The sequence below is a fragment of the Amphiura filiformis genome, chromosome 15 (assembly GCF_039555335.1).
Source record: "Amphiura filiformis chromosome 15, Afil_fr2py, whole genome shotgun sequence".
Lineage (NCBI taxonomy): Eukaryota > Metazoa > Echinodermata > Ophiuroidea > Amphilepidida > Amphiuridae > Amphiura > Amphiura filiformis.
In genome coordinates this window covers 10,191,051-10,207,759 of record NC_092642.1, presented here as the reverse complement: position 1 = coordinate 10,207,759, position 16,709 = coordinate 10,191,051, and the positions used below count along the sequence as shown (strand labels likewise).

The window sequence follows — 16,709 nt, the reverse complement described above, 5'->3', positions numbered from 1 at the left end:
TTTTGGGCAAGTCAAGTGGGGGAAGGATTTTTGTCACATCTAAGGGGGGAGCAAATATTTTTTGGCAAAAAGGGGGGTAGGCAAGTGATTTTTGGCAGACCATTCTGGGAATTGACCACCCAGGGGTACACATGATTGCACCATCCCTGATAAGGAACATTTTCGGCATCTTGGATCAAGTCTCCACCATAAATATTAGGATTGGGTATTTTATGTTCCACATTTGAAACAAACAATCTTAATTGCAATATTTCGAGCCCATTAACTAAAACTGGGTGCTATACTGTGACATTGGGCTACAAATATACAAGTTCCTAAGTTGGCAATAGGGATCTGCTTTAATTGCATATTCATGACTTTCTTGTGATGGCCTTTAAGAGATGTGGCTATTTTCAGAAAAAAGAGATGGGGTTGTTTATTCTGCTTGCATCCACCCCAGCCCCGCTGGACATTTTTTGTTTTATTTCTAATCTTTTTATTTGGGGGGGGGGGGAGGCAAAATCAGGACATATTTGCCGACTATCAATGATTCCCTACACTGATTTTCTTCAATTAGGAAATGTTAAATAATACTCTCGTGTAAGGAGTTGGATTAGGGAGTCAAAATGTTTTCCCGCCGCATTTTGGCTAAACTTATTGTGCTTATTATGCAACCAACCCCTACCATAAAAAAATATCTCTGAATATTCCATCAATAACATCAGTGATTCTTGCTATTTATTAGTATGAGAGCACTGAAAACAATTATCATTATTGATATTATATTAATTATTAAATATTAATTATTATTACAAGTTAAATCACATACTTTATAGGGAGAGCTTCAAAACACATCCGCCGGCTACTCGCCAGTCCAGCCCGGTTCTATATCCGGTTAGATCCGGTTTGTATTGTTCTAAACAATATGGAATGCGGTTCAACTGCTACTAACTGCCGGTCAACCAGCGGTTGAGTTTTGAAGCCACCCATAAACTTTTATTAGCTAACATGTAAGCCTAACAATACTAAGCCTATATATTACAATGCACTAAAATGGGCAAAAACGGGAAAACTTAAGAAGCCATGTCCAGGGGGTAAAATGCCCGAATTGAACGAAATAAAGGCCATTTTCCTACTCACACCAAGTCACTACAATGATTTTCACAAGTATTTTAAAACTTTGGTTCGAGATCACCCCCCTACTAAGGGTAAGAAAGAGTATTGTCTATTGCGAGTAACAGGTGGCTATATATGTGTACATCCATATTAAAAGAATTCACTTGATGGCTGCTACATAGTTATAAATACTAGACTCATCTCAAGTACGGAAAATTTGAGGTCATTTCAAATGATCCCCAAGTCACATATGGTTTAGGAATATAGAGAACATTCCTAAGCCACATAGTTATGATTTGAAGTGACCTCCACAAGTCTGTAATTTATTCCTAGCTATCATGTAAAAAGAGACACATAATACGTAGCAGCCGACAAGTGCGTCCTTTTGAAATGGATGTACACATATGCTACATCATTATACCATGCAGGGTGAGTTGAAGATTGAAGGGATGCAGGTCCAAGGGAGAAATTGTCACCCCACAGCAGCAGTTCCAACCCTCCCAAAGAATATGGCAGGGTAGACATGACAACCAAAGGGATGCTTGTAACCATGACTCATACTCCCATGCATAAAATGTTGAATTCCATTGCAAACCAACAATTCTTTGAATCTTCCACCTATACAGCATTCAGCTTCCCCAGTACCTCGGTGCCAGGAAGTTTTAACTTCCAACAAGCAGCAACCAGCTTCCAATCCTTACCAGTCACTGCTGGAAACGTGCCAGGAATTCACCCACAAGGAATTCAACCACAAGGAATTCAACCCCAGGTCCAAGTGCAAACAAATGCTTTAAGTAAGTATGGGCTAACTACAACTATACTATGATCAGCTCGTAGGGACTCATGAGGCACCACAAGCAAATTTTTGTTTGAATTAGCTGTTGATGCAGATTTCATACTTGTTATTAAAGAACTACCAACAAGCAGTGCTCCCATGCAACCCTTCTGGATCTGCCTTTGCATTAAGCTACAAGTTAAGTGATAAGGTGGATCTTATGTTGTAATTGGATGTGGCAGTCTTGTCCATAAGGCCAAAAAAAAAAGGTTTGTCTCAAAGCTTGCGCGCGCATTTGTAAAATCACCCGATTTGACAAAAAAGAAATGCGGACATTTTTTTTATTTCAATTTTTTTTTTTTAGTTTTTTCCAAAAAAATCGGCGAAAATCAGACTTTTTTCTCAAAATACCATGAAAAAAGTCGGGAATAAAAAAAAAAAAAAAAAAAAAATCTCATTTCGCATTTTTTTTAAATTTCTCGTGAGCTTTGAGACAAACCCTTTTTTTTTTTTTTGCCTAATCACTAGAAACTGATGGGTAACAGTGAGTTTGATGTAGCCTGTATAATATGTTGGCGAATGACCAAATTCTAACTAGTTTCGTTACTTGCTGTTATACAGGTCAAAGCCAGCAAATGCAGCAACAAATTCAACTTCAACAACAACAGATTCGTCACCAACTCCAACAGCGGCAACAAGCACCTCAACAGCTACAGCAGCAGCAACAACAACAACAACTACAGCAGCAGCAACAACAGCAACAGCAACAACTAAGTGCCAGTAGTCTCTACCAGCCAAGACCTGGCCCGAACCTGCAGCCTCGTGGTATTGGAGGAATGATGCCAAGTGCAACAGATGCTGGTAGTAAAGAGGATAGGGTGGTGCCACAGGTTACCAAGGTAGTAGGTGTGAAGGAGGAGGGAGAATTACAGGTGGATTCAGCACCGGTAGAGGAGGAGGAAGATGATTTGGAAACCGACTCTGCAGCTGTTGTTCAACAAGGAAGTTTGGAAATAGATTCAGCTCCAATTGGTGAGTTGAGTTCTGTTTGTGGTTGATTGTCTATCTGCGTATTTGTTATTTATTGAGTAAACAGTTGACTTGTGCTTAGTTATGCATATAATTAAGAAAGTCTTTATAGTACTTCAGACAATTGTCTTGAAATATTTACTGAGGTATTTGATGAAGATGCATTACATTGTCACCCTTTAAGTCAAGTCAAGTCAATTCAAGTCAATTCAAGTCAAGTCAATTCAAGTCAAGTCAAGTCAAGTCAAGTCAAGTCAAGTCAAGTCAATTCAAGTCAAGTCAATTCAAGTCAAGTCAAGTCAAGTCAAGTCAAGTCAAGTCAAGTCAATTCAAGTCAATTCAATTCAAGTCAAGTCAAGTCAAGTCAAGTCAAGTCAATTCAATTCAAGTCAAGTCAAGTCAAGTCAAGTCAAGTCAAGTCAAGTCAAGTCAAGTCAAGTCAAGTCAAGTCAAGTCAAGTCAATTCAATTCAAGTCAAGTCAAGTCAAGTCAATTCAATTCAAGTCAAGTCAAGTCAAGTCAATTCAAGTCAAGTCAAGTCAATTCAAGTCAATTCAAGTCAAGTCAAGTCAATTCAAGTCAATTCAAGTCAAGTCAAGTCAATTCAAGTCAAGTCAAGTCAAGTCAATTCAAGTCAAGTCAAGTCAATTCAAGTCAAGTCAAGTCAAGTCAAGTCAAGTAATACTTTATTAGATCCACAATGGATGAGTGCTCATACAGAAGTGTGTCTCGTCTCAAGCTGAGAGTAACACCATGTTGGATTTCGCAGTGGCAGATTCAAATTAGTGTGTTTATGCAGTCGCATCACCAGCACGTGTGTGCATACAGCCCACAGGATTAGGTTAGCGTGTGCGATTCAAATCTGCCACAGGGAAATCCAACATGGCGTTACTCTCAACTTGAGGCGAGACAGATTAGGAGACTGAATTGCTATCCCATTTTGATATACCAGATATCGATGTCTACATATGCGCAGTTGCGAGATCAGATCAGATTTTACGAGATCAGATCACTAAAAATGTATTCTATCCCTGGTGGTAATCCATGTGTCTGTATACAAAAGATTAAACCAAAGGTAATGATATTTCTTAACAGATTCAGATTCTGAAGAATATAAAGAAAGAGAGAAAAAGAGGCACTGGGCTAAGTTCATAGGACAAGAAACAGTGACCAACATAGGTGAGGAAGAGTTCAAGAAAGATTTGCCAAAGATAGAGCTGCAGGATTCTGGAAATCAAACAGGTAAGCTTGTATATATAGGTCAAATAAATCAATTTTGACTTGTTTCAAGACAAAAAAACTTTTCTAAAGGCGTGACCATCCCAGATTGTGTGTTTGGGATTTTTAGCAGTATGCAAGTTACAAGCATGTGTTTTGGGGATAAAGATGGATTTTGACTGAAATTTGTTGGAAAAAGCAGAAATATTTATGAAATTTTTCATAATTTTTCAGATTTTCAAGCTTGTTATCTGTGATATATTTCATAATTATCAGCATTATCAAAATTACTATATTTAACATAGATGCGTTTGATCTGGAGTATGACTCGTTGGCATGGCGACTGGCTGAAAGAACATCTAATGCAATGAGAGACTATGCTAAAACAGGTGATATCAAGATGTTACTTGCTGTACAGCGCCATCTCACTGCTGTCGAAGATGATAGTGGAGATACGTAAGTTGGAGTATTTGTTGCTTTTACTACATTTGAATCCGGTTTTATTTTCTGTTGCAAATAGAGTATATGGATGATTGCAGTGGAAAGTACTTTGATAAAGTGCAAAATACATCAAGTCCATGTGATGCACTTAATTAAAAATGTTTGAAAAACACGAAAAGTTATAGGTTTTGATTGGCTGTTTGAAAGGGGCATAATAGTTTAGCATTTGATAACTTTTTATTGAATATAATGGTAATTACTTGTGATCTTACCAGTTTTAAGTCTGTTTAATGTGTCCGATGTGGTGTGATCAAAGAGATTATACCCCAAGAGCCGTATGCATAATGCTATGGTAAATCAGCCATATTGGGTTGTCATGCATGGAGAGCAAATGAGCGCAAGAAGACCGTAAGTCCACTTGGCCCCTCAACATGTATACGCTCAAGTTGCGTATAGTTTTGTATAGTTTGGTAATGTTTTATACATGTTCAGGGGCCAAAAGAAATCTTTCACATGCACCTTTCATGATATTTTCACCCTGGAACATGTATTAAACATAAAACCCTTAGAAACTACACGTAACTTTAATTAGTATATACATGTTGAGGGGCCAAGTGGACTTACGGTCTTCTTGTGCTCAGGTCTATTAGTGTATCTTTTTCAGCAAAACCCAAAATCAAAAATCAATTGGCCTCTTTAAGCTTGTGCATTACAAAGGTTTGCATATAACACTTTTCCTGTGCTATAGGCACAATGCATTACACACAGATTGCAAACAAGCACACACTTTAAATCAGAGTTTACAAGGAGCCTGGCAAAATTACTATTTTGACCTTCATGCACGACATGCAAACATATGAATAGGAAGCTCTTTGGGTGGGCTAATCTAGTTGAAATCTATACACTCCATATGGAAGATGACCTTAATCTTCTACACAGGGAGTGTGAATTTCAAATGGGATTACCTGAATGGCTGACTTCATTTGAAATCTACACCCCCTGTGTGTCTAATTAAGACCATGGCTTCCATAGGAGTGTATGGAATTCCAACTGTAATATCCCGATCTCTTTAATTAGTTGTAATAGTTTCAGTGACAGAGTGTCAGAACACTTGTGTCTGAAACCTCATGATCAAGAGAGTCCATATGGTTCAATACAGACTAAAAGTAACTGTGAGACTTGGTCAAATAAATGTGTTTGATTTTATTTCTTCCTGTCACAGAGCTTTACACCTTGCCATCATCCACAAAAAGTATGATGTAGCATTTGCCTTACTTAGTGTCATTATCAGCATTCCAAAACAGAAGATTGTCAACCAGTACAACAAAATAAAACAGGTAAGCGAAAAGAATCAATGTTTTTGTTGTGAATTTAGTGTTTTCAAAATTATCAACTGAATGGTGTACATTCAGGTGTCCTTTTCATGAATGCAATATTGATAGCATGTTATGGTCTATAGTCTATATATCTACCTCGAGTCACCGGCACTAGCTTAGCGTTACTTGGTGCGTTTACATACTTTCACGCGCGCAATCAACATGCCGCATATGTACACGCAAGAAACCATGCTAAGCCAATACATGTCAGAATACAGTATTAGTTGTACAAGTTTCAATTTTGGACAAGTTCCTGTTATGTTTGAAACAAATGCCTATTTTCCGAGTGGATCTTAAGGATGGAAAAAGAATATATAGAGGGGTACATTATTGGCATGTAGTCTTGAATGCAATGAACAATAACATGACTCAAATATAAGTGAATTAATAATACTTGTGTTCATATGACATTTTCCCTTCTATTTTTGAAATCACTTCTTCCCATAGACTCCATTGCACCTTGCAGTGATCACAGACCAATCCAGAATGGTAGACCTGTTACTGCGATGTGGTGCAGACCCAAATATGATTGATGGCAATGGCAATATGCCGTTACATATCGCAGCAGAGGAAAGCTTAACAGAGATAACTCAAGTGTTGTGTCGTGGACCCATTGCTAAAGCAGCATGTGATATCATCAAAGCCGATCTGAATGCCAGAAACTTGGATGGTAAAGAAAATGCGTTCACTATGTAGAGGAGTGTGTGTATGTGGGTTGCATGTGTAGGGATGCATTAGACATATTCCTGTGGACCTTAAGTCATCTGTCTATCAGTGTATTTTCATTTCAAGTCCTCAAAAAATTAGTCCTGAACAAGTCTGCACAATGTTAACACATAGGATGTTAGGTATTCACTGTGATGGCACGGTCATCTCAAAATGAGATTCTACCCGCAAAGTGCATGTGCGTACAGCCGACACCTGTCAAACACGTGCTTTGATTGTCCCGCACACTTCGCAAAAAGCTTCCGGCGTGTTGCTAGAAAAGCGCGAGAAACAAAAATACACTTTTTTCCGCATGCATTTGCAGGGAGGACCTCGTTTTGGTAGCAAGATGGCGGATCCGTGCAAAGGGCGAATAGAGGATGAAGAAGGGTATAGATTATTTTTTCTGTTTTCTGAGGACTTGTGTTTCGAGAATGCATGGGTAGTGCTTGTTGTGCACAAGAAGGTCCTCCTTGTGTTGGTGTATTGTACTGTTGGAGTCTTTGGAAGTAGTGTAATGCTAATGTAAGAGAGTGTGGGGGTGTGCATGTATGTGTATGATGTGTTTGTATGTGAAGTATTATAGAGAGCTAAAGAGAGAAGAAGATAGAATAATATGCTGTCTGCTGAGTAGCTTATTTTTTAACCAAAAATGATAAATTTCATATGATTTTTTATTATGTTGTTTCCATTTGCAGGATTTACAGCAGCACACCTGTCAATCAAGAAAGATGACTTGAAAAATCTGAAGATGTTGGTCAAGTTTGGTGCAGATGTCAATGTCCCGGTAGGTAGCATCGGATTCATGACTATAAAGTGTGTGTCAGTCTGGAATTCAATAGAATTTTTCATCAGTTGATTTACAGTTGCTGGGTTCAGATCATGCAGTGATTAATTGAATCATTGTACATTTATACTCATGGTAAATTTTGTCTTCCACTTGATTGATAGGTTGATTGATCCATTCATTATTCATTTTCAGGATGGTAACAGTGGTCGCACCTGCCTCCACCATGCTGTACAGAGGTCCAACTTCTCCATCCTTGGTTACCTCATAACTGATGCTGAAGCTGACATTCATGCTATCAACTTTGCTGGTGACACCCCATTACACATTGCAAGCAGTTTGGACTATGTAGCTGTAGCATCATTACTCATAGCTGCTGGAGCTGACATTCACTGTGAGAATTATGACTTTGGTGATGTGACCTCTGAAGAGGAAGAAGGAGAAAAGAGTGAGGAAGGAGAAAAGCAGGAGGACAACGCGGATGAAGAGATGAAACAGGAGAAAGATGAGGAGGAGGAAGATCTTTCAGGCAAAACACCATTGGATCTTGCTAAGAGTGATAGGGTAAGATACTTTTGGGGGGAAATAATATTGAATTTGAGGAAGGACTTGTCAAGAAGATTCTACAAATAAATCTATACCCATTTCCCCATAAATGGGACCCATTTTTATACTTGAGGCCCAGACATGGACCATGTGCACTTAACACAAATATGACAATTGTTCTCACAATTTTTGTATGTTACAGGAAATTTCAGGTCAAAATTCACATAATTGGATAAATTTCAAGACAAATTTGATTATCTTTTGAAAAAAGTGACCCATCTATCTCTTCCAATTTTCACACAAAGAAAAGGTCATCATTATACTAGTGTGTACAGCAGTTTGTATACCAGAACCCCTTGGTCTGGACTCCAGATCACCTGGCTTATAATTATCTTTTATCAACTGGCCCAATGGCCAAGATTGGACCACTTCCTGTGGTTCATAACTGGCCCATCCAGCCAGCCTGGATATGTAAATATTTCCTTGTGGATTGTGCAATCGCACAACTATTTGTAAACCTGAATGAGGGACCAACAATAACTAGAAGGCTATATATTTGTACACAAATACGGGCTATACCCGCATGTTATCGGTGTACCCAAACTTACAGTCCTTATTTGCTGAGGACTTAAAATAAAGAAATTGTAAAAAGTTAAGCCCAATTGGGCAGAAAATGTGTAAAAAGTGAAAGTCCAAGTCACAAGCTTTAATTGAATGTAGGTTGCACTATCGTAGCACTTAAAATAAAGAAATTGTAAAAAGTCCCCTTTTCCAGAGGGAGTATGTAAATTAGATGGAACAGCCATTTCAGAGGGAGTATGTAAATTAAACGGAACAGCCTTATTTGGGGACATTTCAGAGGGAGTATGTAAATTAAATGGAACAATAGTCTCTCTTACTCACAGTGAGGCTATGCAATATGATTCAGGGAAACTATTCCAGAGGGAGTATGTAAATTAAATGGAACAGCCATTTCAGAGGGAGTATGTAAATTATACGGAACAGCCTTTTGGAGGCCATTTCAGAGGGAGTATGTAAATTAAATGGAACAGCCAATGGGTATGTAATTTAACTGGAACAGCCTTAACGCTTCACGCTGGTATTTCCAATTATGATAATACGATCTGTCTGTTTAGTCCTACGTGTGTGGGGTGGATGGGTGTGTGGGTGTTAGTAACAATATACTTCTCAGGTGCTATCTGTGTACATATTCTGAGCACGGAAGCTGCTTTCTTTGATGAGAAACGGCCGGCCCCTTTGTTTTAACATTTGGGGCCCTGGGGCCCAATATATATGACTTATGGGGCTCATGTACATATGTTAAAGTATGATTCTCAAGTGCTATCAGTAGACTCAAGCTGGGCATTGTAGCTGCTTTATTTACTGAGTAACGGCCGGCCCTATGTTTTAGCGTTTGGGGCCCTGGGGCCCATATTATGTGACATATGGGGATTATATGTACATATAACGTTATAATACTAAAGACCTATCTGTGTACCAAATCTGAACCATGTAGCTGCTTTATTTACTGAGTAATGGCTGGCCCTATGTTTTAGCATTTGGGGCCCTGGGGCCCATATTATGTGGTATATGGGGCTCATATGTACATATAACAATGTAATTCTCAGGTGCAATCTGTGTACAAACTCTGAGCCCTAAAGCTGCTTTAATTGATGAGAAACGGCCGGCCCTTTGTTTTAACATGTGGGGCCCTGGGGCCCATATTTTTTTACTTATGAGGCTCATGTACATAATGTTGAAGTATAATTCTCAAGTGCTATCAGTAAACTCAAGCTGAGCATTGTAGCTGCTTTATTTACTGAGTAACGGCCGGCCCTATGTTTGAGCGTTTGGGGCCTTGGGGCCCATATTATGTGACGTATGGGGGTTATACATACATTTGACAATATAATACTAAAGACCTACCTGTGTACCAAATCTGAACCCTGTAGCTACTTTATTTGCTGAGAAACGGCCGGCCCTTTGTTTTAACATTTTTGGCCCCTGGGGCCCCTAGCCTTGTAAATCTGGGGCCAAAACGGGCAAAAGGCACATCTACAACTTAGGGCCCATACATATGCCATGTATGAGCCCTAGTGATCTTGTACTTTTAGAGCTAGGCTTGTCAATCTGTTGCACCATATTGTAACATTTGGGCCCCTGGGGCCCATAATATATAACATATGGGGCTCTTGTATATTTGTAATATAGAGTGCCCCTAGGGCTATCAGTGTACCAACTGAGGGCCCTGAGGCTGCTTCATTTGATGAGAAACGGTGTGCTTTGTATTTTCACATTTGGGCCCCTGGGGCTCGTGACCTTGACCCCTGGGGCCAAGATGGGCAAAAGGCACTTTCTGGGTAGGGCCCATAAGTGTACCACATATGGGCCCCAGGGCCTTTGTAGTTTTAGCGCTAGCCTTGACAGAATGATGTGTTTGATGGAGAAGGAGAAGGAGGAGGAGAAGAAGAAGGAGAAGAAACCAAACTAGATGGCACTGTTGTGTTTGAGCAAACACGAATATATATGCCTGTGATTCCCACCCTAACCCCCAATGACCTTGACATGACCTTGACCATTATTGGCACTCGATGGTGATATCATCCACCAAGTTTGGTTACAATCCAACAATCTTTACTCTGTTGACCTTGACATGTTTAGGCATACGATGTTGATCCCATGCACCAAGTTTGGTGACAATCCAACAATCTATACTCGGATGACCTTGACATGACCTTGACAAATATTGGCACTTGACGATGATCTCATTCACCAAGTTTGGTTACAATCTAACAATCTTTACTCTGATGACCTTGGCATGACCTTGACCAATATTGGCGCCGATGGTGATCTCATTCACCAAGTTTGGTGATAATCCAGCAATCTATACTCGGATGACCTTGACATGACCTTGACAAATATTGGCGCTTGACGGTGATCTCATTCACCAAGTTTGGTTACAATCTAACAATCTTTACCCTGATGACCTTGACATGACCTTGACCATTTTTGGCATTCGATTATGATCCCATGCACCAAGTTTGGTAGCAATCCAATAATCTTTACTCTGATGACCTTGATATGACCTTGACCATTTTGGCATTCGATGGTGATCCCATGCACCAAGTTTGGTGCCAATCCAATAATCTATACTCGAATGACCTTGATATGACCTTGACCATTTTCGGCACTCGATGGTGATCTCATCCACCAAGTTTGATGATAATCCAAGCAACTATACTCGGATGACCTTGACATGACCTTGACCCTTTTCGGCATTCGATTGTGATCACATCCACCAAATATGATGACAATCCAACAATATCTACTTAGATGACCTTGACATGACCTTGACCCCTAAAAGGCACATCTTTGGGGTGGGGGCATTAAGTGTACCAAGTATGAGCCCTGGGGCCCTTGTAGTTTTGGAGCTAGCCCTGTTAATGTGAAGGGTGAGGAGGAAAAGGAGAAGAAGGAGAAGAAGGAGAAGACTAACTAGATGGCACTGTTGTGTTTGAGCAAACACGAATATATATGCCTGTGATTCCCACCCTAACCTCCAATGACCTTGACATCACCTTGACCATTATTGGCACTCGATGGTGATATCATCCACCAAGTTTGGTGGCAATTCAACAATCTATGCTCAGATGACCTTGACACGACCTTGACCATTATCGGCACTCGATTGTGATCACCTTCACCAGGTTTGGATACAATCTAACAATCTTTACTTTGATGACCTTGACATGACCTTGACCATTTTTCAGATTCGATTATGATCCCATGTACCAAGTTTGGTGGCAATCCAATAATCTTTACTCTGATGACCTTGATATGACCTTGACCATTTTTGGCATTCAATGGTGATCCCATGCACCAAGTTTGGTGGCAATCCAATAATCTATACTCGGATGACCTTGATATGACCTTGACCATTTTCGCACTCGATGGTGATCTCATCAACCAAGTTTGATGACAATCCAACAATTTTTGCCCTGATGACCTTGACATGACCTTGAACATAATTGGCACTCGATGGTGATCTCATCCACCAAGTTTGATGATAATCCAATAAACTATACTCGGATGACCTTGACATGACCTTGACCCTTTTCGGCATTCGATTGTGATCACATCCACCAAATATGATGACAATCCAACAATATATACTTAGATGACCTTGACATGACCTTGACCCCTAAAAGGCACATCTTTGGGGTGGGGCCATTAAGTGTGCCAAGTATGAACCCCAGGGCCCTTATAGTTTTGGAGATAGCCCTGTCATTATGAAGTGTGAGAAGGAGAAGAAGAAGAAGGAGAAGAAGAAGGAGAAGACTAACTAGATGACACTGTTGTGTTTGAGCAAACACGAATATCTATGTCTGTGATTTCCCCTACCCCCCCCCCCCCTTAACACATCATGGCACCCTTTACCCATCCTGACACCCCGTAATATGTTTAATACTAAAAGACCTATCAGTATACCAACGCAGGGCATTGTAGCTGCTTTATTTACCGAGTAACGACCGGCCCTTTGTTTTACCGTTTGGGGCCCTGGGGCCCTGGGGCCCATATTATATGATATATGGGGCTTTTATATTCATATAATAATATAATGCTAAAGACCTATTAGCGTTTCAAATCTGAGCCTTGTAGCTACTTTATTTGCTAAGAAACGACCGGCCCTTTGTTTTAACATTTGGGCCTCTGGGGCCCCTAGCCTTAAATATCTGGGGCCAAAATAAGCAAAGGCCAATCTACAAATTAGGGCCCACACTTGTGCCACATATGAGTCCTAGTGCCCTTGTAGTTTTAGAGCTAGCCTTGTCAATCTGTTGCCCCTTATTTTAACATTTGGGGCCCTGGGGCCCGTAATATAAGACATATGGGACCATGAACACTTGTAAATTTAGAGTACCCCTAGGGCTATCAGTCTACCAACTCAGTGCCAAGAGGCTGCTTTATTTGATGAGAAACGGCATGATTGGTATTTTTACATTTGGGCCCCTGGGGCCCGTGCCCTTTGACCTCTGGGGTCAAGATGGGCAAAAGGCACATCTACGAGGTGGGGCCATTAAGTGTACCAAATATAAGCCCTTGGGCCCTTGTAGTTTTTCAGATATGCTTGTCAATATAAAGGGTCTGGAAAAGGAGAAGAAGGAGATGACTAACTAGATGGCACAGTTGTGTTTGACCAAACACGAATATCTATGCCTGTGTTTCCCACCCTAACCCCCTTAACCCACCATGACACTCTTAATCCATCATGACACCCCATATTCTAAAAGGGCTATCAGTATACCAACGAAAAAAATTAAATTAATTAATTAAAAATCAAATAATACCCCTTTAATTGCATTTGCTGTGTAAACGCTTGAGGGCGCTCCTCCTTAAATAATGCAACAAACATGTTCCATACAAAAAAAAATCCAAAAAAAAAATCCAAAAATCTGAATATCCCTTTAATCCCAAAACGGAGTGTCCCTTTAATGGCTGTTCCGTCACCTAACACCCCCTGACACCCCATATTCTAAAAGGGCTATCAGTATACCAACGAAAAAAATTAAAATTAATTAATTAAAAATCAAATAATAGCCCTTTAATTGCATTTGCTGTGTAAACGCTTGAGGGCGCTCCTCCTTAAATAATGCAACAAACATGTTCCATACAAAAAAATCAAAAAAAAAAAAAAAAAAAAAAAAATCAAAAATTTGAATACCCCTTTAATCCCAAAATGGAGTGTCCCTTTAATGGCTGTTCCATCACCCTAACACCCACTGACACCCCATATTCTAAAAGGGCTATCAGTATACCAACAAAAAAAAAATTAAAATTAATTAATTAATTAAAAATCAAATAATACTCCTTTAATTGCATTTGCTGTGTAAACGCTTGAGGGCGCTCCTCCTTAAATAATGCAACAAACATGTTCCATACAAAAAAAATCAAAAAAAAATCAAAAAATCTGAATACTCCTTTAATCCCAAAACGGAGTGTCCCTTTAATGGCTGTTCCATCACCCTATACTGAAAACCTATCTGTGTACCAAATCTGAGCCCTGTAGCTACTTTATTTGCTGAGAAACGGCCGGCCCTTTGTTTTAACATTTGGGCCTCTGGGCCCCTAGCCTTAAAAATCTGGGGCCATAATTGGTAAAATGCATATCTACAAGTTCGGGCCCATACGCAGCCACATATGAGCCCTAGTGCCCTTGTTTCACAGCTAACCTTGTCAAACTGTTGCCCCTTTTTTTAACATTTGGGGCCCTGGGGCCCATAATATATGACATATGGGGCTCATGTATACATGTAAATATAGAGTACTCCTGGGGCTATCAGTGCACCAACTCAGGGCCCTGAGGCTGCTTCATTTGATGAGAAACGGCATGCTTTGTATTTTTACATTTGGGCCCCTGGGGCCCGTGACCTTTGACCTATGGGGCGAAATGGGCAAAAGGCACATCTACGGGTAGGGCCACTATGTGTGCCAAATATGAGCCCTGGGGTCCTTGTAGTTTTGGAGATAGCCCTGTTAATGTGAAGGGTCAGAAGGAGAAGGAGAAGAACTAGATGGCACAGTTGTGTTTGACCAAACACGAATAGTCTATGCCTGTGTTTCCCACCCTAACCCCCTTAACCCACCATGACACTCTTAATCCATTATGACACCCCATGTTCTAAAAGGGCTATCAGTATACCAACGAAAAAAATTGAAATAAATAAATTAATTAAAAATCAAATAATACCCCTTTAATTGCATTTGCTGTGTAAACGCTTGAGGGCGCTCCTCTTTAAATAATGCAACAAACATGTCCCATACAAAAAAAAATCAAAAAAAAAAAAAAAAAAAAATCTGAATACCCCTTTAATCCCAAAACGGAGTGTCCCTTTAATGGCTGTTCCATCACCCTAACACCCACTGACACCCCATATTCTAAAAGGGCTATCAGTATACCAAAAAAAAAAAAAAAAAAAATTAATTAATTAAAAATCAAATAATAGCCCTTAAATTGCATTTGCTGTGTAAACGCTTGAGGGCGCTCCTCCTTAAATAATGCAACAAACACGTTCCATACAAAAAAAAAAAAAAAAAAATCTGAATACCCCTTTAATCCCAAAACGGAGTGTCCCTTTAATGGCTGTTCCATCACCCTATACTGAAAACCTATCTGTGTACCAAGTCTGAGCCCTGTAGCTACTTTATTTGCTGAGAAACGGCCGGCCCTTTGTTTTAACATTTGGGCCTCTGGGCCCCTAGCCTTAAAAATCTGGGGCCATAATTGGTAAAATGCATATCTACAAGTTCGGGCCCATACGTGTGCCACATATGAGCCCTAGTGCCCTTGTAGTTTCACAGTTAACCTTGTCAAACTGTTGCCCCTTTTTTTAACATTTGGGGCCCTGGGGCCCATAATATATGACATATGGGGCTCATGTATACATGTAAATATAGAGTACTCCTGGGGCTATCAGTGCACCAACTCAGGGCCCTGAGACTGCTTTATTTGATGAGAAACGGCATGCTTTGTATTTTTACATTTGGGCCCCTGGGGCCTGTGACCTTTGACCTATAAATGAAATGGGCAAAAGGCACATCTACGGGTAGGGCCATTAAGTGTGCCAAATATGAGCCCTGGGGCCCTTGTAGTTTTGGAGATAGCCCTGTTAATATGAAGGGTGAGAAGGAGGAGAAGGAGAAGGAGAAGAAGGAAAAGGAGAAGACTAAAGAGCATAAGCAGAATATCTATGCCCTGTTCCACAGGCATAGATAACTAGAAGGCTATATATTTGTACACAAATACGGCTATACCCGCATGTTATCGGTGTACCCAAACTTACAGTCCTTATTTGCTGAGAACTTAAAACAAAGAAATTGTATGTGTAAAAAGTGAAAGTCCAAGTCACAAGCTTTAATTGAATGTAGGTTGCACTGTCGTAGCACTTAAAATAAAGAAATTGTAAAAAGTCCCTCCCAGGGGAGTCGCTCTCGTACTCTCCATAGGTTGCTGTTGTCAGTCTCTCTTACTCACAGTGAGGCTATGCAATTTGATTCAGGGGAAACTATTCCAGAGGGAGTATGTAAATTAAATGGAACAGCCATTTCAGAGGGAGTATGTAAATTAAACGGAACAGCCTTTTGTGGGATATTTCAGAGGGAGTATGTAAATTAAATGGAACAGCCAATGGGTATGTAATTTAACTGGAACAGCCTTAACGCTTCACGCTGTTATTTCCAATTATGATATAATACGATCTGTCTGTTTAGTCCTATGTGTGTGGGGTGGATGGGTGTGTGGGTGTTAGTAACAATATAATTCTCAGGTGCTATCTGTGTACAAATTCTGAGCCCGGAAGCTGCTTTCTTTGATGAGAAACGGCACGCCCTTTGTTTTAACATTTGGGGCCCTGGGGCCATAATATTTGACTTATGAGGCCCATGTACATAATTATATTGAAGTATAATTCTCAAGTGCTGTCAGTAGACTCAAGATGGGCACTGTAGCTGCTTTATTTACTGAGTAACGGCCGGCCCTATGTTTTAGCGTTTGGGGCCCTGGGCCCATATTATGTGACATATGGGGCTCATATGTACATATAACTATATAATTCTCAGTTGCAATCTGTGTACAAACTCTGAGCCCTGAAGCTGCTTTATTTGATGAGAAACGGCCGGCCCTTTGTTTTAACATTTGGGGCCCTGGGGCCCATAATATTTGACTTATGGGGCTCATGTA

General features: G+C 40.1%; 1 protein-coding gene across 2 annotated transcripts in view; it reads left to right on the top strand.

The window, feature by feature from the left end:
• The window catches only part of LOC140171229 (nuclear factor NF-kappa-B p105 subunit-like), an 85,701-nt gene that overhangs the window by 22,747 nt on the left and 46,245 nt on the right, over positions 1-16,709 (top strand). For both annotated transcript variants that reach the window (XM_072194449.1, XM_072194448.1), the window contains exons 9-16: positions 1,722-1,889; positions 2,492-2,902; positions 3,995-4,141; positions 4,423-4,573; positions 5,781-5,895; positions 6,382-6,604; positions 7,338-7,426; positions 7,622-7,990. In XM_072194449.1, the coding sequence (XP_072050550.1) occupies positions 1,722-1,889; positions 2,492-2,902; positions 3,995-4,141; positions 4,423-4,573; positions 5,781-5,895; positions 6,382-6,604; positions 7,338-7,426; positions 7,622-7,990 (1,673 nt within the window). The remainder of the gene's footprint in view (positions 1-1,721; positions 1,890-2,491; positions 2,903-3,994; positions 4,142-4,422; positions 4,574-5,780; positions 5,896-6,381; positions 6,605-7,337; positions 7,427-7,621; positions 7,991-16,709) is intronic.